Source organism: Brachyhypopomus gauderio, chromosome 20 (genome assembly GCF_052324685.1).
Source record: "Brachyhypopomus gauderio isolate BG-103 chromosome 20, BGAUD_0.2, whole genome shotgun sequence".
NCBI lineage: Eukaryota > Metazoa > Chordata > Actinopteri > Gymnotiformes > Hypopomidae > Brachyhypopomus > Brachyhypopomus gauderio.
This window is the reverse complement of record NC_135230.1, coordinates 12,997,721-13,020,481: the sequence shown is the minus strand read 5'-3', so window position 1 is coordinate 13,020,481 and position 22,761 is coordinate 12,997,721. Positions and strand designations below refer to the sequence as shown.

The window sequence follows — 22,761 nt, the reverse complement described above, 5'->3', positions numbered from 1 at the left end:
GTGTGTAGGCAAGCATATAATAATGTGTAAATTTACATTGACCATATCAATAAACACAGCAAGTCGCACAGAGCGATGTCGCTTCCTGCTATTGTACACCAGCCACACACCACATGCCATGAATAATTTTCATTTTCCTTTCGGTGTTCAAATGCATCCTGTTGGCTCAAGGTTACAACACAAAGCAGTGATTCCACACCACGTTTTGAGAAAACTTGTGTCTAACAGAAACTGATCAGAAACCGACGGGCTACTCCACGTCTCATTAGCCGGTACGATGCTACTGCTCACCAAACATCCAGGCTAGCGTGTGATTGTCAGCGTCTGCTAGTCTGCCACGTGAGATCCTTGACTGCATTCCATGCATACGTCTCTTACTCCCCGACTCAGTTCACCCCTGAGTCAGAACCAGAGGCCTGGTACTCCGAGGCACTGCTCAGAGGCAGCCCTGCACAACCCCAGACACGTGAACAAACTGTCATGCAAGACTGATGAATCTGGATTTAGGCTTTTTCTTTTTATTGGGTGAAAGGGAATGTGCGATCCTCACTGATGTGACAGGGAGCGGGACGGTGTTTCTAGAACAAAATAAATAAGTCAATTTGGCACCGTTGGTCATGCTATTCTCAAAATACTTTAACATTAATGTGTAGCTAAATATACCAGATATGTGTATTTTACGGTAAACAATGTTTTGATATGCACATTTAAAGTTAGCATTAACACAAATCAATCAACATTAATGTACCATGCTTAGTATTATAAAAACAGTGACTGAGCGCACAAGACAAAATGATTATTTTTGTGCTATTTGTTAGTTTTCATGTAAATTGTTTATTGTGTGCAGAGTGGGACTACTTGAATATAAAAGGTGAGGACACCCTAGTGCCTGTATGAGGCGTCTATCAGAGAGACTCTTATTATGTGATAACAATGGACAAGAACTCTCAGCGTATGAGTCATCTGTGGTGAAACGGTCTCATTTACATAGCAGAAAGCTGCTAACACGCTCCAACATGCCAAACGCCAGCACCTCACATCGGTTGACACTTCGTAGCAAGACTGTACGCTGCAGTAAGAAGACAATCAGCTGTGGGTTTGCTGAGGACATGTTGGGATTCTTCTTTGTTCGTTTTGCATCGAGAAGTTTTTTTCTAATTTGGTTATGACTGGTAAGCGTGGACTTATAAAACATAAAAAACAGGATACAGCAAAATAATAAAATACACTACATAAACGTAGGTACTAAAACAAAAAAAAATTATAAGCAGGAAGAAAATATAAAAAAAATATATTTGAAATAATATAAATCTGTCAAGTTTGAGTTCCATCACATTCAGTATGAACACATACGTTTCTGACAAAACTAGGCACTCCAGACTTCACTATTACATAAAATAAGGCACTGTTTATTAACATGTTATGTGAAGTGTGGCAAAGAATGCAGTATAACTTGGACAAACGTCACCCAGGGTCTGATCTCACACGGCCAAGAGACTCATTCACGTCTCCAAGTGTCGTCTGGTGAAATCATCCTTGTGTGACATCACAATGAGTTTGTGTTTTCTGTGGCTGGCACATATTCCTCCAGCCTCTACTGGAGGACACGCTCAGGGCTACTCATGCATCCAGTCACCTCAAACTCTGGAGGGTCTCTAGCAAACATAAACAGGCAGTTTATAGTGACAAAAGACACAGGATATTTGTAATGAAATGACATATTTTCCACTTTGTTGAAAAAAATTTCTTGTCCAGTGAACAACCTTGTTCAAAGCATAAAAAGAACCTCAGATGTAAAGTAACACCACAGTGAAATCTTTGACATGTTCATAAACAAGAGCTCTTGCACCTCTGGTTTTCCAGTCAAAGGTTTCTTGGCCATTCGCAGAGTCCAAAACGAATAGTAGGTCTTTATTTAAGCTCTTAGGAGGAAAATGCAATAACAACACTGCTAAGTCGTGTTAGCTGTAGCATTCCGCAGTGGTTTTGATGTTGCAGACACATCCTCTTTTTTCCTCGCATAATGCAAGAGGGCAGATCGGTGAGTCAAAGCGTGAAGACCAGCAAGCAGAATGCAGGGCCTGCCGATGCTGCCCGGTGGAGCGGTGTGTGGCGGGTGGCTCGGTGAAGACACGTGTGGCGGCCCTGCGCCTTTATTTGTAAGGCATCAGACTATGAGTGAATCTCTGCTTAGGAGCGTGTTCTGTTAAAAAGAGAAAATAGGAGAGAGAAGTGTGAAAGTTGTGGAAAGGCAGGTGTGAAAATGGATTTGCGCTCTATTAGTGAGATCCAGCGATGAAAAGGGGAGGAACTTGCAGGTGAGGGCTTCGTAAGTGTGTTACCACTGCATGTACTGTAGCGTAGATTTCAGTTTCATGACATTAAGACACATGTTACATATAGTCCAACTGAAATCATAATGTGGGGGGGGGGGGGGGGACAGTGCCTAAGCAACATATACACTGATTAATGGTGCACTCCATAAGACTCCATTTATGCTGTGACAAAGAAATTGCTACATTGACCTTCATGCTCCTCCTCAGCTACCAGTGAACCTGCAGAATGTCCTTGTCTAGCTGTACATGGAGAGGCATTTCAATCTGAAATCAGTTACACATCATAGATGCAGGTACAGGAAGCCGGATCGCTGTACTAGCTCTATAGCTAGGAACCCAAGCCTAGTTCTAATGCATACCAGTCTAGCAAAATACATTTCACAAAATTGTCACTCTTATATTGTAAATGTGGCTTTTAGCACAGGTGTCAGGAAGGCATTGCTGATATTTCTCAGTATTGTGTTCATGCAACTTATTTGCAACATCTTCACTGACAATGATGAATTATTGCTAAATGGTAATGGCATATCCCAGTGTAACCATCTGGTAGGGCCATACTTAGTTCTAGTTTACCCTGAATATTCATAGAAACATTTCTTATCTAAATATTAAATAGAAAACTAAATACCATATTTGGAGTTAATTTTCAAGTTAGTTGTTTTAAAGTTGTAACAAAGTGTAAGTTGCAATAAAAATGACGAAACACTGCAAGCGAAGGGATGTTTGAAAACACGTCTCTGCTCATCCTTGTTACCTGTGTACAGGTTATTTTCTGCTGTCGAGGTGAGGCGCAAACTGAACCGTGACTGAAAAACCTACGTCCGAATCAAAGTGCGGATTCTGTTCATCAAAAAACCTCTACAAGAGACAAACACGACATAACACGAGATAAACAGGAAGTAACTGACGAGGGGAGGAAATCTTATAGAGTGCATCTTAACCAATGATGTGTGCCATATGTCACTGACATGGCGTCTTCTTCAAGCCTGTCTTCTCCTAATTCAGTATGGGGTAAGAGAAACTCTTATTCCAATGACCCTGAATTGGTCTGAGGCACTATAATGGAAAGTCCTCATAAGTAAGGGGTCTGCAGGTAACTCACCACTTTCCGGGGTCTCTGTTGTTCCCGACCCTCGGGCTCCAGTTGAGAGGGCTTAGCAGGACGCGGGTAGGCAAAGGGCCGCTGGGACGTTTCGCCACTGCGGAAGCGCTCGAGCTCCCTCTCTACATATGGCGGCAAGGATTCGTTACAAGGTGATCCACTGCTTGGTGACTGACTGTGAGCGCTTTTTCTCGAGCTGTTCTTGGAGGGCGTGTCCGAGTCGTCCTCGCGCCGCCCACCTTTGGAAGACGCCGCCCTCCCTGATTTCGCCTTGCGCTCTAATAAGCTGCTAAGAAGAGCGTCGTCATAGTCCCGCCCACTGTCACCATCCTGACCCCTGGAGTCCTTCCTACTGTGCTCACGCTCAGTGGCATCTCGGCGTGGGATTGGCCGATCGCTGTCCCAGGTACCTCGTCTCTTGCCATTTCCGGATAAGCGAGGGGGACTGGGAGGACGCGGATGGTCTCTGTGTCTCTCCGCGCTGTCCTTTGGGTAATAACGCTTCGAGCTGTAGTACGGATAGCGATCGCGCTCCAGCTCCCGTTCTCGTTCACGGTCCCGGTCTCGGCCCCGGTCCCGTTCTCTTGTGCACTCCCTCTGACGTTCGTGTGTCCGGTAGTCGTCCTCCGGGTCACTGATGTCTCCGTGACGGCCCCGCCGCATATAGGACATGGCAAATTCCTCAAGCTCGTCCAGCGAGCCAGTACGTCCACCCATTTGGAAAGCTTTCCTCTGCAGGTGCTCTGAACGAGGGTTCCACCTGGGACAGTAACATTCAGAAGCATACCAGAAACCTTTTCAAAGCAACTCCAAGCAATCATGCACTGAGAAAAGTGATCTCTTTATTCAGTACACATCGACCCATATCTCATTGCTACCTTGGGTGATCCTCCTCTACCCTCTTGCCATGCTGAGGGTGTGGTGCAGCCCTCCACACATGGGATGGAGCGATCTCTCTGGTTAGAAGGTCAGCATGGTCGGCCAGATCAGGAATGGGTGGAAGGGCCTTCTTCTGAACCTGCAGATAGTTCTGGTGGAAGTCTGTCTCCAGTTCGTGTAGAGAACTGAGCTCGGACATACTGCAGGCTGCAGAAAAAACACAAAGCATAAAGCCAACACAGTCATTTCAAAGGCCGAGGGCCCCTCATGTTCTCAGACCAAAATGCCTTAAATACACACGGAGAAGGAGCTATGCCAGTTACAACATGTTGTGTCGAAAGGCACAGAAACCGGCCATTTCAAAAAGCAGCGGTATTCCCATTACTTAAACGCAGCTCAGAGTTTACGCTCGCATGCAGGAACTGCACCGAACGAGGGGCGTTTAGAAAGCGGAAAGAGCAGGAAGGAGGAGGAGGTGTGGAGAAGTCAGGAAGCGAGGGACGTGGGAGCACTGGCAGGCCCGGCCGTTGGGACACCCGACAGCTCTGAGTGACACGAGAGGCTTACAGCCATGACTGTTGAGGGTCTTGGAGGGGTTGAAATGCGCCAGTTCCTTTTCCACATACTGCAGCACCTTCAGAGAGTTCTGATCCGACGCCGGCTGCAGACGGTAGCCGTTGTGCACTACAATTTGTGTATGTGTGTGTGTTTGTCAAAGAGAGACAGGAACCATTTTTATTAAAACCTTCTTATTCTTAAGAGTCAATAAGATAAACTTCAAACTTCAATTTCATGTTCTCACTAAATACGTTATGCATATATAAACTGCTGAAGGCAATCTGCCTTGTTTTCTCCAGTCAAATTTACATTTATTTAATCTATAAAAGATTAAAGCCACACTTAATCGTGAGGGCAGTTAAAGAACCATTTCATGGCAAGAGCTTTGATTCTCTAACTCTGTTATCAGCAGGCGTGTCGGCACACAATTACACCAATAACCCTGAACTGATAACACTCTGAGCAAACACATACGGGACAGGAACGAATACTGTATCTTCTCTAGTACAACAGTTTCTTATCTGTCCAGTTTACGTTTACCCTGCTGTACATCAGCTGAGTAGAATTACTGAGGCTCAGCCACAAACATTTAGCCCTTAGTTAGACCGCTATGTTGATTACATATTAGTGAATGAAGCTGGGACTCTTAGATACTGCTGAGTGGCTGCTCACCTCCAGTTACGTTGTTCTCCACAGACGGCGTGACGGACATCTTGGAGTCGATGAAGGAGGGAGGAGCTATGGGTACCATGGCAGGCATGCCCTGCATAAAGTAGGGAGGGTACATGGCGACTGGCGTCGAGGGTCCTGTCTTTATGCCTTTTCCTGCTTCGTACACTGTTGGGTAGATTTCATCAAGATGAATGTTAAGGATGTGCCCCATGGAGGCCACCCTGGTGCTCCATGGAGATTTCGCTACATTCACACAATGACATGATATCGTCTGGCATGTACCAGGATTGGTCCTTGATGTTTTAACACTGTGTTTATTTGGTTAGTTTTGGCATAAACGAACGCTGTTAGTTTGTGCTGCAGATCAGATAAAGCATGCCACTTCTCTGTAGATGGTTCCAAACCTTTTTTTATCGGCCAATACTAAACTAAATGCTATTAGGATCATATTTCATTTTTTCACTTATTTATATGCAGAGAGGCACACTTTTGAGAAAGGCACTGACATTTGACATCAATTATTAACATAATGGAAACATTCAAGAAGCACATAAATCAAAATGTCAACAAAACCTCTGAGCTAATAAACAAGCACTGCAAAACAGTGATGTCATCATAAATAGCTTGGATGGTGAAATGGGAGGAACTCACGGTGACGAGGGCAACAGCAGGTATCCGGGCAACAGCAGCATCGTACATAGCAACAGCAGGAGTGAGGACAGCACTGACACCAGCAAACGCCCACCAGCAGGATAAACAGGATGCTGCCCAAGACTACAGCTCCCACAAATGCCCACTCTGAAATAGAGGGGCCAGCAATAAAACTACAATTCCCAGAATTCATATTGGAAATTAGAAAGTCATGCTGCCTAGTTAGAAAAGTAAACAATCTCTGAGTGTAGACATTTCATGTTCTTTTAAGAAATTAAGGTATGTCATGTGTAATCAGTAGAAGGTTGTACTTATTAAGCAACTGTGTAAAGGCGTTTCAGACTGTGTTAATTTAGGATTCTATCTTGTCATCCATCAAACAATGAAAAATAAACCATGGACAATAAAGTTATGTTTTTACTTTCAACTATAATTCCTTTCTCATGCATAATGACCACTAAAATGTACAACACAATAGCTTGGATAACTGGAGAAAAACATTTTATAATATCCAGTAATAAACAATGATAAACTCCCACAAATGTGTGATACATAGCACATAACTGTGTGAGATTAAACAAATGTCTGTTCAGAAATGAAAGAATGGATGACTTAATTTTTATATCTAGAAAGATAAATCTAGTCTGGCTGAGGGAAGGAAGTGGGAGGGTAAATGTAATTCAGGAAGTAGTAGTCTGTGGTAGGACACAGTAGAAATAACATGTTTATATCTAGGATAAACACACAGAGAAAGAGAGAGAGATATAAAGAGACACACATACAAACACATGTAATGTGACATTAATGACTAACTATGAAGCAACACATAATGTAAGAATGGATCTAAGAATGGATAGTTTAAAAACTGTCTATACTCTTTACACAGTCTCTTTATAAGCCAAATATGCAGCGGCCATCACAAACAGCTTATTTCCTTGCAAATGAGTGTGGCAATTAGTCTACAGTAGTGATGGGCACTGACTAAACATTACTTGAAATGTATTAACACTGTATCGAGGAGACCAAACCTCTTAGGATCAAACTTACTGGGAGTGTGTGGGAGATCACACCACTTTTGAACCGGTAAGGACAGCATTACTGGCACAGTCACTGACGATAAGAGACTCCCTTGTATGACCTAATTTGGAGAATATCTGATACACTGTTCTTGTAAAGTGAAGGAATGATGTCAATGTCAGATAGGGTGACTAATCTAGAGGATTAGGATAGAGAATTGTCTGAAATTGTCTTTCTGTGTCTTACACTGTATGTATGTGAGTCAGACTGACCACACCACTGTCATTGCTAACATAACTCTAGGTTATAATGCCAAGAGAGCACTGTGTGGTAATCAGCTGTTTGATCATAAGTATTCCCACCCTCATTACTTGCTATGACAATGCTGATGAGTTGCTTCCTATGGGTGGAGTCAAGCCCATTACATACATCTCACTCTGCTGTAAAGATGTTGCAGGATATCAAAGCAAAATCCCCAGGTCATCAAATTCAAACATGAACAATTACATTTGGGAAAAATATAACTGATGCACATCTAACAGGAAGATGAGCCAACACTTGGAATATTTGCGAAAAAAGTGGTAATTTGTTGAATAATTATAGATATTAGATCAAATGTTATTGTCTGAAATCTATTTCAGAATTTTATTTCTGACACGAACTCTATTGTCATTGTGCATGTACAGGTACACAGCCAAGGAAATGTAGTATATATAATCTAAAAAGGAGTCCTACTGCTGTATATCTATTCTGCAGGTGACATGGTTCCATTGCTACTATATCTTATCCAGCAATCAAGGTCTTCAGATGTGATCTGATTGTGGGGTATGTTGTATCTCCACTGGCAGCACATAAGGGAGGGGCTTTGAAGAAAGATCTGGACAGAAGGTGTGAATTTGAGGGGAAGGGTGGAGTTCTTTGGTGGCCAAGTCTGGTGGAAGTTAATGTAGGAGTGGTAAGATGTGTTCCTGTGGGAGATGCAGGATCTGGTGTTCCTGCATGAAACCATGGGGGGCAGGAAATGGTGGATTTGCCTCAAGATGTTCCCATAGCATTGGGATAAAACTGATCATTTGTACTCTGGTTATATCGGTGTGTTTATGTGGCATGTTGTGTAGTGAGAAAGGTTATGCTACAGGGTAAGAGTTCCATCACTCACTGAGAAAGTTTGGAGACTTCACGCCAAAGGTGGCAGTCCTGTGTGGAAATGCACTCTGTATTCAAATATACTCTGTTGTGTATACCATCAACCTGATTCCCATTGGTTAACCTGCTTTTGTAACTGCTGTCCCTGTAATATGCTGGGGGGAGGGGTATAAAGGGAGAGGGTTGTGGGTGTAGTGTATAAAGAGAAAGGATTGTGGGTGTAGGGTATAAAGGGAGAGGGTTGTGGGTGTAGGGTATAAAGGGAGAGTATTGTGGGTGTAGGTATAAAGGGAGATGATTGTGGGTGTAGGGTATAAAGGGAGAGTATTGTGGGTGTAGGGTATAAAGGGAGAGGGTTGTGGGTGTAGTGTATAAAGGGAAAGGATTGTGGGTGTAGGGTATAAAGGGAGAGGGTTGTGGGTGTAGGGTATAAAGGGAGAGTATTGTGGGTGTAGGTATAAAGGGAGATGATTGTGGGTGTAGGGTATAAAGGGAGAGTATTGTGGGTGTATGTATAAAGAGAGATGATTGTGGGTGTAGGGTATAAAGGGAGAGGATTGTGGGTGTAGGGTATAAAGGGAGAGGATTGTGGGTGTAGGTATAAAGGGAGATGATTGTGGGTGTAGGATATAAAGGGAGAGGATTGTGGGTACAGGGTGTAAAGGGAGAGGATTGTGGGTGTAGGTATAAAGGGAGATGATTGTGGGTGTAGGATATAAAGGGAGAGAATTGTGGGTGCAGGGTGTAAAGGGAGAGGATTGTGGGTGTAGGGTATAAAGGGAGATGATTGTGGGTGTAGGATATAAAGGGAGAGGATTGTGGGTGCAGGGTGTAAAGGGAGAGGATTGTGGGTGTAGGTATAAAGGGAGATGATTGTGGGTGTAGGATATAAAGGGAGAGGATTGTGGGTGCAGGGTGTAAAGGGAGAGGATTGTGGGTGTAGGGTATAAAGGGAGAGGATTGTGGGTGTAGGGTCTCTTCTTCCTCTGCATTAAGTCCTTCTTCTTTGCACCATGAGGCAAACTGCATCAGTCGGTATTTCTGTTTCCATTAGGTATTATCATGTGTTACTGTAATTTAGAATAGTTGTTCTAATTTTTTTGTTGGTTATTGAATAAATCTGGTTAATTGTATAATGGTCTCCCTTCGTTACAACTATAGTTTGCCAGATGAGTTCATAATTAGTATCAGATAAAGGTAAATCAATGCTAACACCTGTCACGGTGCAGCCCCTGACCCCTCCCTCTGGGCGTATGTTTATGTCGTCTACGTCCAGTCGTCTGCGTCTGTGTATCTTCACGGTTGTGGTTGTGTCCGTGTGTTAATCAGACTCACCTGTGGCTCGTTTCGTCATCACGCGAGGATTATGTGGTTTGTCTATTTAGTGTGCGTTCACGCAGTGTCCCGTGCTCGTCTTTTGTTTCGGCGCCCTCCGCCGTCCGAATCCTCAGGGTACAGTCCGCCTCCTTCTGAATACTCGGAGGGCGGGCCATACACTGAGGAGGAGGTGGAGGTGAGCCCGCCTGCCTCGGAGAGCTCTGGGGGAACCGTGAGGGAGAAAAGAGGGCGGAAGGAGAGCGGTCATCCTTCTCACTCCGAGGGGAGTGAGATGGACTCCCGGTACTGCACCTCGGAGGACCCCATGGTATGGAGCCCGGGTGGTTCGGAGGAGGGGATGGAGACGGAGGAACCCTCACCCGCAGCCAGACCAGAGGAGCCCCCACCACGCGGAGGTGAAGTTCCCCTGTGGTGCGCCCGGAGATCAGACAGCGAGCGTTGGCAGGCGTACCCGACCGCGCACGCCCCGAGGGCATGCGAAGAGACCGGTCCCACGCCTACCGAGAGGACTGCAGGGGCATCTGCCAGTCGTGCCGCTCCCGGCGGAGGGATTACGGCAGGAGCGCAAGGGAGACCGCCCACTGCAGCGCCCGCAGCTCAGGGAGGATTCCCCTCCCTGGCAGCGCACTTACAGGCCCGAAGCCTGGCTCCGTTTTCATGTGTTCTTGTTCCAGTGTTTGTGTCTGTCCCCGTGTTGCACCCGAATCCCCTATTCCCTTTTGTGCCTCTGTTCTTAAATGTTCCTGTTTGTGTTTTCGTGAATGTTCCATGTTTTGTGTCTAATGTCTTTTCCCCTGTCTTCCCAGGGAGGGTGTTCTAGGCTGTTCGTGGCGGAGTCCCCACCGAGGGCGGTCATCTCCCCGACACAGGACTGAAGGCTCCGGATCCGCCCATCGGTGTGGGTTCGGGGCATTCAGTTCTGTTGGCACCCCGGGACGGGTAGTGCCCTTGGTGAGGGGCTCTGTCACGGTGCAGCCCCTGAACCCTCCCTCTGGGCGTGTGTTTATGTCGTCTACGTCCAGTCATCTGCGTCTGTGTATCTTCACGGTTGTGGTTGTGTCCGTGTGTTAATCAGACTCACCTGTGGCTCGTTTCGTCATCACGCGGAGATTATGTAGTTTGTCTATTTAGTGTGCGTTCGCGCAGTGTCCCGTGCTCGTCTTTGTTAGAGTCGTTCACGTTTGTGTTTATGTTCTACGTGCGCTGGAAGCGCTACTTCGTCACATTAAAAAGTGTTTGTCTCTGAAGACCAGACTCGTGTCTCGTCCTTCCTCCAGCGCCACAGCGTCACAACACCAATTCCCTATAAAGTATCCCATCTGCTGTGCATGTTTATGATTAAACAATAGCCTGCTTTGTCAGAGTTTTTAGCAAGGAACTTTATAAAGTTGGTATATTCAATAACCTTCAATGAGCTATTTGAGAAGTGAGTTCCTTTAGATTCTTACCAACTATAATTTGTAGTCAGATACTTTATGAACTTTTTATGCAGGTTAACCCTATTTCTGTACCTGTTCTCCCCTTGGTTGTAGACAAGCAGGTACGGTAGTTAGATATCATAACTAAAACCCATACATTAGAAAGAAATTGCTAACCTCACAGTAGTTGTGAACTGATTCATTAGTACTGCAATGGTGTTTAGAGGATGCAGTGAAAAGTGGTGTCTTATTATCAACATCAGCATAGAGGATGATTGGCCAGTGAGATCACAGCGGTTACGGAGAAGGAAAGGAGGCAATAAGAATGACGCTCCAAGGCAGGTAGGGGGAGCCCGTACCTGGCATAATCTCCAAGTCAAACTCAGGCAGCAGATCATCAGCCACACCTGTCTGACCTGGAGAGAAAGAGAGAGAGATGGAGAGGAGGAGGAAGAGGAGGAGCAGAGGTGAAGGTCACGGAAAAGAGAGGTGCGAGGCAAGTTTTGAGAAGAACTCTGGCAGAAAGGTGTGGCTGGTGCATGCAGCAAAAAGACATATTAAAGAGAAAGGAAGAATCAGATGACCCACCTGAAGAATCAGAAGATACAGCAGGCCAACGGTGTTTTTATGTGCATAATTAGTTATGATTGTGTTGTTAAAAATTTTTGTTTATATATAAAAAATCAATAATGATGCATCACGCAAGTCCTCGAGAAGAAATGCACTGGCAAAGTAATTATAGAGCCCAAAAGCTTGCAAAGTGAATTCACCAGTCTCTGCAGGTAACTATTAGTGTGTAATTGTGGTTATTCCACGAGGTCTATATTTATCCCATCAACGCTCGTTGTTAGAATCTCGCGTGGTTGCTAAAACTTCTCTGCAGTAAGAAGACGTGTATGTTATGATACTGCAGGGCTCACGTTTCTGTTGTATTTTCTCTCCCTGTCCTGTCCCATATATGTAACTGAGCATCAGCAGACTAGTGCTGGCTGGTGCTCTCAGCAGGAGGCCAGGACTGTGTCAGTGTGAGGTAGCACAGTGATTCATACACACATGTTTGGAGGAAGGAGTGATGAAAGTGAGTTGCCCAAGACTGCTGGAAACACAGCTAATGTCATCTCCACTATATTGTTTCATCTTGATTACTTCCAGACTATCAGGTCAACGCAGAAGGAAAACAATATTGCTTAAAATGCAGTAAAGCTTCCTGCAATAAAAGAACAATGTAAGAGGCCTACATGAAGACCAAAAGCTTATGAGAGCCTTATCTCTACTGTTCTCTTTTATAAGCAACAAAGACCTACAAAAGGATAGCATCACACACAAAAATCCACAAGGATTTACTTCTTTTTCTTCCGCTAAAACTATTCATCAAAGATTTTTGCTATGCTTGGGTATTAATCAGGACAGACTGTCCTGCTTTTCCAGCCAAAGCAACATTATAACAAAGAGGGAAAGGGCTCATGGGTACTTTTACCCTATGATAAAGCCTGAGCCAGGAAAGCCTTAACTCAACTACAGCTAGGAATTTGCTTTCTGTCCCTGGCACGTCATCAAGCAGGCAGAGCCCAGAGGTGAATGTTTGGTAAGAAATCACTGTTCTGTCAGAAAGCTGCGCTTTCTTCTCTGGAACTTCTGCAGCCCTTCACCGTGCCCCTTTACAGACGTTTCGGTTTGAATTTCTGCTGAAAAGGGTTTAACTGCCCACTTGTGCTTGGCGTCCAGTGGTAAGTACACTAGCACGTCCCACGAGAGTTTAACAGCACTTCTGATCACAAAGCCATGATGTGTGAGTGGGGGCTGCCATGACCAGCTCAGACCAGCTAAGAAGGTCCCACTGCTTGAAAAGACCTTAATCCAACCCCTCTCCTTCCTGCGCCGTCAACCCTGCTCCTGGGATCGGCCCTCGCGTGACCCCCTCTCTACTGCCGCACACAAAAAAAAGCACTTCTGTTGCCATGGCAGCACCTCCAAGAGTGCGTGACGTGCAGCCTTAGGTCACCGGGCACCGAGTTGGAGATTTGCTCCCTCTGGGCTTTTTTACGATGCCGGGGGCCTCGTTGAGAGTCACCTGTGGGGGGAGAACACCTGCCCATCTGCTGTCATTACTGGCTCCTCTATGCTGGCAGAAATTTAAATCGTAATACACGACTCGTACAACACGCTGCATGCGTGTGTGACAGTACAGGCATTGTTGCCCAAAGAGAGTCTCATGGAGAGTCTCACGGAGAGCTCGGAGTCCTTGAGAAAAAAGGGCATCAGCTTCACCTTGCATCAAGAGCAGTACTGAGACAATATAACTTTTTCCAACATGAGACCACAGGATGATCAGTTAGGTCAAAAAGGAAATAAAATTCAAAAAGCCATGCAACATATTTCCATCCCAAACTCAGAACATTAAGTTTGTGTCAGCTGCAAAATGTAATTCTGTTTTTTTTTTTTTTTTGCTTTTAAGTCACAAAAGAAAAGTACATTTGACATCAAAGATAAGTAGCCATGAAGCTCTGAAATAAATCACCCTGTTTAGCATTTGTGTCCAAGTCTTCAAATGCGTAGCACTGTGGTTTCCCAGCGAGACCTTTGTGAAGCTGCTCCTATAATTCACCAGGGCCATAAAACACCAGAGGTGCCCTGCTACTGTCTGGCTGCTTAGGGCAGAGAGGGCCAGACTAAAACTGTGTGAAGGGGAACCACTTAACAATGGTCCTCTGTGTGGGACAAGCTGATGTGGGAGAATCCTGGCGTACGAAGGATAACAAGCTAGAGATAAAGTATCTTCTGAGATACTTTGTGTTTTCTGACATGAACAGCCAAATTACTAACAAACAGTAGAATCTCAATAAATGCTGATAAGTCAAGATAAGCCTAGTCTAAATTCTTGGAAAAGAAGGAATTGTGGACAACATTTTGTAACCAGAAAACATCAGTAATGTTCAATCCACAGAACATACTAAACCAGCCAAACTTTGATTTCCCCCTAGTTTGCTGTTTTCATCCTCTTTGTCGCTGGTGACAAAGGAAATAATCAGCTGAGCTTGCATCCTAAGCAGATGCCCAGAATACCTCGACTTCCTGTGTTAGCTCAACCGTCACCTGAATGAGTTCATTTCCTAGATACGGTTGCTGACTTTTACTGAAAAGTATCACTCACCCAGAACCAGGAGCTCCACCTGGGCCTCGCTCTCCCCTTCCAGGTCGTCAGTGATCACCAACTTGCAGGAGTAAACACCACTGTCTCCCCACTGCAACTCCCCAATGCGCAGGTCAGCCTCTGGACAAGCAAGGGTTACGTATTCAGCTTCAATGTCAAATCCAGTCACGGCACACAACAGTTGTCGAGACGTACAACGATTTATATCGATCCGTAAAAATGTATTTGTTTCTTTTATTTTCACTTCTTTGAGATAAACAGTTTGCATATCACTGAGGTATATCACTGAGGTAGAATACCAGGTATTTCACAATAAGCCAAACTCTTCCAGAATCCTGATAGTAATAAACAAAGATTGTGGATGAACGTGGCATGTGGTTCAGAATCACAGGGATCACAGAGATGAAAGAGTTTGGAATGTCTCGGTTGTAGCCGTTCAACTGCATGCGGGAAGGAGCTCTCAGGTGGGCCCTCAGCTTGGCAGGCACGCACGTAGCGAGTAAACAGACTTATTTCAGGAATAGGAAGTGCTCAACACAATGGAAGGCCCTTCCTGTATGTAATGTGAGTCTTGGCTAACTGCTGGACTGAGTGAAAACTGATGTGGAGGCACCAGACAATGAAGCTAACTGCATGTTGGAATAAGATGGAAAGTACATTAAACAGCTGTATCTCTGTCTGACCCTGTGTTTAGGTCACTAAAGCACTCAGCGGTCTACTCTGTGAAATGACACTGAAGCAAAAACTTTGCTGAACACTGAAAAACACTGAACACGGAAATACCAAACCATATATCACATTGTATGTGCAAAACTTTTTTTTTTTTTTTTAAGATTTTCTATATGTATTTATCAAAATAGCTATTTTTCTTCACAGACAATGTTGGTGGCCACCCACTCATTTTCTGATCTGATATACATCTATCACAAACACGGCCAACTCATCCATCGGGCGGAAGGAGGAATTCCCCTGGAAATATATTCTCAGTCAGTGCTCTTATTCCTGGTGCTGTAGGCGCTATTTTGAGATAATCTGCAGGCTGCTTGTACTGTACAACCTGAAGTATAAGCATGACTCCTTAGATCCCAGTGGCCACCCCACCCATGCTGAGAGGGGCTCAGGACAGTTTGACAAGGTGCTGTCCTTAGGAAAGCCTAGACATCGGTTCATAGTGTTTGAACATACACTATCAAATGTTTGGAAATACTGACTAAATTCATGTTGTTTGTTCATAACTATACAAATATAATTTGGGAAAGGTGTTATATATGAATTCATTCTCGATACACACACACAGAATTTTAAATGCACTCTCAGCAAACTCTAGTGCTCTGCATATGTGCAAATGTCTTCAAGACCGAGGGAAAAGCATCATAGGTGTCTGTTTCAGCTGGTTAACAGATCACCAAAAACATGCAAAGCTGTCATGAAAATATAGGATACATAGGTTACTTAATATCCAAGTTAGTCGATATTTATTTATTAGAGCGTAATAACACTTAATGTGTCATTTCATTGGTTTGGCATCTTCCTTGTCATTTCATGTTGAAAATAATAAAAATAAACAGAGTATTTGTGTTCAAACATTTGACGGGTAGTGCATATGAGGAACTACCACCAGTTAACAAGACTGAAACACAGAGAGGGAGAGAGAGAGAGAGAGGGAAAGAGAAACTTTCAGACAATACAGAAACAAAGCAAATAATTGTGTTTTTTTTTATATGTTTACACACTGTGAGATTCAATGTAAACTAAATCAGTCAGCAGTCCTACAAATGCTAATCACACTTATCACATCACACGTAGCCCAGCACAATCACATTTAACACAGCACAGTGTCTGAAACAGAGCCAGATAACATAGTGCAGCAGTGGACTTCCTCTTCATCAGCGCATCAACGCAACTGGATGTACTGTAAGTAGATACACATGGCAAATAGCAAGCTTACATTCTCAATGCTTACAAGTAATACATTTGTTTTGATTACAAGTTGATTTATGGGTCTCTTTTCCCAATGAAGGAGTCCAAAATATTAAAAATATGCCACAAACCACTTGAACCATAGCCATGACCTTATGTACCATCTCTTGTTCACTCCCCTTAGCCTAAAGTATGCTATTCAGCCCAGATCATATGTTTTTAATTGGTAAACAGAAGCCATTCCCAAATTACTGCGTTTTGAGCTTCCCTGAAGGCAGATCGCCTTGGCTGTCATCAGACCACAATGGGCTTGAGATAACGTCAGGAACAATCATAGCTGAGAGTCAGTGTCTGAGCCCTTTCTTATATTTAATTCTGAGCCTTCTCAGCATGTAGTGTTAGGAATCTGCTTCATATGGATTGTTGTCTGGGCGTACTCTAGAAGGAAAATGGCCTTGTCCTGCAAAACATTCTCCCCCGTGACACAGGGTACTGTGAGCAACTGTGACTCAGAACCAAAGGCCTTGGACCAAGGGTTGCCACAGTTTATTAACATACACATTAGGAACTACATAGGCTGAGTGAGCACATTTGGAGAAAAACTCAAACGCACAATTCTAAAAAAAAAAAAAAAAAAAAAAAAAAAGAGAGAGAGAGAGAGGACAGAAACGTCCTGTGACTCACTCCAAGATCACAAATGTTTTGATTAATCATCTATGCTGAACACTGTATGACCAAAGTGTCTGTTTACATCCTGGACTGTACAAACAGTTGTTAGAAATAGTCAAACAGATAAACGCTAACATCACTCGTACAGTGACCGAAAGGTAGTGTTAATCATGTCTTCATGTCTTCCTCACTGATAACACTAGCTTTCCTCTCCTGAAAACATCTACTCCTGGTTGAAGAGACTACTGTCTGGCACTGTTAGGTGATAACCAAGAGGGCGACTGTTAGTAAAGCTCCCTACACAGTCATTATGTTAATGACATAATGGGTTCATAGTATCAGTATTTCCTAAGTAACTACCTTACACTTGAGTTTCGTTATCAGTGCTGTGTTTGTACTGCACCATTTGCCAAACACTTAAATATAAATGTACTGCACAGGTAATAAAAGGTAATAAGAGGTAATAAGAGCGCATTACTGTTGATGATAGAGATGTCTCGTCCTTTGTAGTACTCTGCGAGGGTGAAAGATGCTCCTTGCCTGGAGGCTACGATGCGAACCGTGCGTGAGCTGTCGGCACAATCCAGGTGGGAGTTGGCACCCAGCTCGGACACCCGCACCACCAGGTTGTCTGGGAAGCTGAAGGCGTCCCGTGTGCGGTCCCGGCAGTAGGACTTGTACCACCACTGCACCACTGGCGTCTGGGTAGAGACGGTGGAGTACTGGCATGGCAGGACCACCGACTGGAAAAGCATGGTGAACCTGCGTTCCTCCCTCATGAACACCTGCACCGCCTCACAGCACGGCATGCCTGCGAAATGGAGGGAGAGAGACAGAACAAATTAAAACAGATTTGGACAAGAAGAGAGAGAGAGAGAGAGAGAGAGAGAGAGAGAGAGAGAGAGAGAGGAGAAAGGGGGTGCATGAAGGAAATGGGTGGATACAGAGCAAAAGGCGAATGAAAATGTACGCGGAGGCAGAGCGTGGGATGCCAGAGAAGGTTAGAAAGAAATTGCGCTCTAAAACAATCCCTGCCGACACAGTTACTCACTCACCCCTAATAACTAGTGTTTTACCCTTTAGTACTGATAAGACAGTCTGCTCAGTCACTCCTGCTCCCACCTTCTTAGTCACCGAGCCTGGTGAAGCCCTGAGACCTCTACATTACTGCACCTCGTCTCCACACCTCTGGGGTGTGAGCATGGCAGTGTGGTAGTTTACAGTAGTACTGAGAAGTGCTTATTATCAGACAGCACACGACTCAGCCACGCTAAAAGCAGTTAGACGGAGGCCAGTGGATGACTCCCAGAGGTAAAAAGTTGATTTGTTAAGAGATTCAGATGCCTTAAAATAAATCTCTATATATCATAGTATGAAAACTGTAAACCTTTCATAAATACCCCGCCCCCCAACACACACACACACACACACACAGGACTACTGTACTTCTGGGTGTTTAATAATCCTTCGCACATTGTGTGTGGGGGTAGTGGTGGTGGGGGGTTAGGAATACATGCACGCCTAAAAACATCTGGTCTGGAATGTTGAGTTCATGTGAGATGTGTTCCTCTACGTTCATTAACTGATATCGGTTCCCCAATTAGGGAACAACAGTGGGCAATGTTTGTGTCTGTTGTGACATTTATGAAAAGACAACATCAAAGTTACATTTGCAAAAGAACTTCAATCACACAGAGACAGCCTGTTGTACAAAGATCAGATGGACATAAGAGGGAAAAGAACAAAACCACGATGGGGGCCAGGAAGACTGGAACAAGCAATAATTCTCTTGACACGGTCCCTCTTTCAAGGGTGTGGCACAGGAGACATTCCTTTACAAAAAAGCTCTGAAAACATTTCTGCAGAATAACGACTGGAGAACCAGCGGTTCATCGGTCATTCTTCGATCACGACTGAATACTGATGGGGTTTTATTTTGGCAGCTTCAGATGAGTATGATAAAAAAAGGAGTCATTTGGGTCAACATTAGGAATTGTATTAGTTTCATAAATTGTAAATATCGTCCACATATATTAATATATTAGATAAAGGATAAACAAAAATATATCCTATATCGGGGGTGGGATGGGATGATTCTGCCTTAATAAATTAACTTAGGGTAAAGCGAGAGAGTTCAGGTGTCGCTGCAAATTCAGCCTTTTTTATTAAAATGGTGATTAAGGTAGCCTTGTAAACCTTTACAGCCAACACGTACGTGTCTCAAGTATAGTCCACTTTAAAGCGTATAACAATAATAGGCAGCTTACCTGTAAATGTTCATATTCGTAGCACCTACAATTACTCTCAGCGTTTAGTTATTCCATAATATACTAGATTGCAACATAAAAATATAGATAAAAACAGGCGATACTTAAGTGAAGAAAGTAAATAAGATAAACACCGTTTTAGCTTAGCTAGAGATAACCTAGTCAAGGCAAGGATACCTAGGCTATAAGGGCTTCCAAAGTTTCAACCAACTTCAAAAACATCGTCGGGCTACTTTAACTTTCCGTAGCTCGGATAAAACAGAATGCGTTTTGTAACAACTAAAAACAACTCTGTGGCAAATAGCAAACTAAGTCGCAAGAAGCTAAGGACCGCAACCTGCTATGAACAACCTGCTGGTCTAGAAAAGTTAGGCTATTTGATTGCATAGAATTTAAATCAGAAATAGCTTACTTGTGAAAGGTAGCAGCACCGTCCACCACTTCAGTAGTGATAACATTTTAAAAATCGGCTTCTTGCGTTCCATACAGAAGTTTTGAACATTTCCTGCTTTCCTTGTTCGCCTTATCCTGTAGTCCGCTACTTATGAATTCCACCGTACGGGCCGTGAATAACGGGACTGTACCGCCTCAAAAATGGGTGCGCGCTCCCGTCTTATTGTGGGGGGGGGCGGTCTGTTCCGCGAGGGCGTCCGCGAGAATCCACGGGACAATGACTACTGTTAATCAGTCACGAAAAGTAATATATGATGAAACAGGCTATATAGCCTACCTCTGTCCTCCACGGCAAACTGTGTGCGCGTGTGTGTGTGTGTGTGTGTGTGTGTGTCTAGCATGTGTGTGAGTGTGTGCGTGCGTGTGTACGTGTGTGCGTGTGTGTGTGTGTGAGGTCAGTAATTGGAAGTAAACAATCTGTGTACGCTTGGCTACCCATACAGGCTACTCCCATCCCCTTTGAATTAGCCTTAGCTTATTCTGTTGGAGTAACCTTTGAGTTAAATCTTTTTTGGGCTTCAGTTAATCTGTTTAACATAATAAAGGGACGTTTAGGGTAAACAATTGGCTAATAAACCTGTTTGAAAGATGTTTGGCAAATTACTTTTTAAATCAAAATCTTTTAGGCCTACGGTTGAAAAACGTATATGTTTTTAACGACTGATCACTTGTGACAGCTCTATAAATTACTATTACTGCATTTTAAGTAACCCTTTCTTTTTGGACAATAGCCTTCGTGGGTTCGTGCCGTTAGTTCTGGCGCCCTCTAGTGTCTTTTTCTGAGGTGTGAAATAATTCACCATAATTCACCATGGCACACAGGCACCTACGCACGCGCGCCAACTAGCTGCTTCATTGGGTCTATTGGGTCATGATCGGGAGGCTGAGCTTTGTCCTTTCTTGGTCATTCCCCTATCTAGGTAGTATTTACGAATAGCGAGGCTATTAGCTATTATTTTATCGTATCGAGTTAATGTCGCAAGTTTCTAAAACAACTGTTAAAAAGATAATTAACAAAAGTAGCCAATAGAAACACCTGCGCGCAAAACTACAGGCAACAAATGGTAGCTGTCAAGCTTTCTTGTTAGATTACGAGGTGTATACTGTATGTTCCTATATAAAGTCGCTGCCCTGTCTGTTTACAAGAGGAACCTCACCAAACTGGTCTTACCTTATCTTTCACATCAGAGGTATTCACAGCAGTTATATTGTTACATGCATGGCGATGGTGGATATCATTATGAAAGAATTGTGCATTTCAAAAGCAAAATGTAAAATGTTTAATGACGTACTTTGGTTCTCACGCACATTTACATATTCCTTTTATTCAGCGAATCTCTCCGTCACTTTTTCTCCAGAATATAAGCATATACCCATGACAGCCAAGTTGTGTTTAAATCCTGCTACAGGTGTTTGTGTTTAACTTCATTCAGCTCATGCTGATTACTTGTGATTACATGTCAATCAAGGCTTAATGTCTACGAACACAATGTTTAATGCAATTCTACATAATCAGAAACTGTGAGCTTATATCAGGATCAGTGCCTGAAACGGACTGTGACTCAGATTCCATTTCTGGGGATGAAGTTACGACCGTAGGATTGTCGGACCTCGTGTTTTTATGGTTTTTATGGACGCGATATCGAAGCAATGAGGTATGATGTGCAGAACTGAGAGTTGGAGGTGGCGTCTCTTGTATTTGCCTCTTAGCAGCCGCAGAGATTTACCTTCAACACACTAAACTACTTCACAGCTAAACACGAAGAAGCCGGGATGGAAATCTTCACTTTCAAGTCTGGCCATTCTATTCATGAAAAAAGAATGGAGTGCTTGCTTCAGATAGGAAGCGTTGTGACTTTTATTCCATAAAGAGCCATGAAAACCTGAAGGTTGAGGCAGTGTTGTATCTTTTAGCCACTGATGTATTGAGGTTCTGTATATTTTTGCATTTTTAGTTTGTTTCACAGGTTTCCTGGGAGACCGGAGTGCTGACGAGAGGCTGATTTGTGACATCCTGTCAGTGAGGACAGAGATTCGGCGGATTTGTCAGCTATTGGTTAAATACTTACTTTGAGTATGTGCTGGTGCCCCAGTCTCTTGACTGGTATATTCCATTTGGTCATGGTAGATGCACTGTAAGATGGGACTTGTAAGATGTAGATGGGACTGGCTTTTGTATTAATTAAGCCTTGAGTTTATACATTGATGGCTCTTAGACCTGGAATCTAGACTAGTCCTGATACTGTCATGCAAAGAGCATCATGAGAAATACTAGAGACATAATGAGACAATACACGGTCATGTATTTATTTTGTTCTTGACTGGAGTTGTAGGGATGGACACCATATTTTTTTTTGCCTTGTATTTTTGTTAGGGAAGTTGTCAGAGGGCGATTAGGTAACCTTCTAAACATTGTTAATGTTGGCTTACTATGTTATACTCCTAATTTGCTTATGATGATTATTATATCCATCATAAATATTTGATGATAAAATTAGCTCCAACCTACTGCGGTGATTTGTCTTCGTGTGTCATTTTATGATCTTAGATGGAGCCATCTTGGTGAGATCACAGCATGTTTATTGAGATGGACGCCTGTCTTCAACACAGTAGTTCTTAGTTGTAGTGCTAACCAGTTCTGCTCATTTCTAGTTCCCTCCACCTCCACTTCTTCTCAAATTCTGATGAAGAAACTGTGAAGTGGCTTTTTGTACCTGGTTATAAGAACTATGTCCCCTCACACAGGCATGAGATAATAGTGTCCCTCATCAAACTTCCTTTGAGGCACACAGAGCACATGCAACAGAATAAATAAAACAAAACATTAAAAGAAAGCATAGATAAAAAAGAACCAAACATTATAAAATAAGATAATGAAATGACAAATTATTAAAATAACAGACAAAATAATGTAATAAAGTAAACAAGATGTCAAAAAACTATAAAAATAATTAGAACAGACATAAAATGTAACTAAGTAGAATAATGTGATAAAGTAATAAAAAAATTAACCATTAGAATTCCTAACTAAGTGCAGATCTAAACAGGAAGGTTTTAAGACTCTTCTTGAAGGTGTACAGGGAAGTAATGTCTGAGCTCCGCAGGAATAGTGTTGCATAGCTTTGGGCCATAGTGGCTAAAAGTAGCCTTGCCAATCTATAATCGGCTTTTAGGGATCACCTGA

At 43.5% G+C, this 22,761-nt stretch overlaps 1 protein-coding gene across 8 annotated transcripts; it reads right to left on the bottom strand.

Annotated features, from left to right (window-relative positions):
• Positions 1-291: 291 nt before the first annotated feature.
• On the bottom strand, positions 292-20,930 carry LOC143484092 (immunoglobulin-like domain-containing receptor 2). 8 transcript variants are annotated; one of them, XM_076982597.1, is made up of 10 exons: positions 19,537-19,851; positions 17,336-17,668; positions 14,269-14,388; positions 11,477-11,533; positions 6,199-6,345; positions 5,548-5,712; positions 4,885-5,001; positions 4,317-4,524; positions 3,439-4,198; positions 292-2,203 (listed from the first exon to the last, which is right to left on the bottom strand). In XM_076982597.1, the coding sequence occupies exons 1-10, from the start codon at positions 19,607-19,609 to the stop codon at positions 2,168-2,170; spliced, it is 2,016 nt and encodes a 671-aa protein (XP_076838712.1). In that variant the 5' UTR covers positions 19,610-19,851; the 3' UTR covers positions 292-2,167. The 8 variants fall into 8 exon arrangements, with proteins under 8 accessions (XP_076838712.1, XP_076838714.1, XP_076838716.1 ...); XM_076982599.1 differs by having other exon boundaries at positions 292-1,655; XM_076982601.1 differs by lacking the exons at positions 292-2,203; positions 19,537-19,851 and adding exons at positions 2,211-3,194; positions 20,870-20,930.
• Positions 20,931-22,761: the final 1,831 nt, after the last annotated feature.

What these genes read in the sequence shown, in the direction of transcription:
- LOC143484092 (XM_076982596.1), bottom strand. Translation starts at nt 19,609, where the DNA reads ATGGAACGCAAGAAGCCGATTTTTAAAATGTTATCACTACTGAAGTGG. An exon ending in GGTGGAGCTCCTGGTTCTGG is followed by an intron (nt 11,534 to 14,268) that starts GTGAGTGATACT and finishes CTTTCTCTCCAG; the next exon opens with GTCAGACAGGTGTGGCTGAT. An exon ending in AACAGAGACCCCGGAAAGTG is followed by an intron (nt 3,195 to 3,438) that starts GTGAGTTACCTG and finishes TGTCTCTTGTAG; the next exon opens with AGGTTTTTTGATGAACAGAA.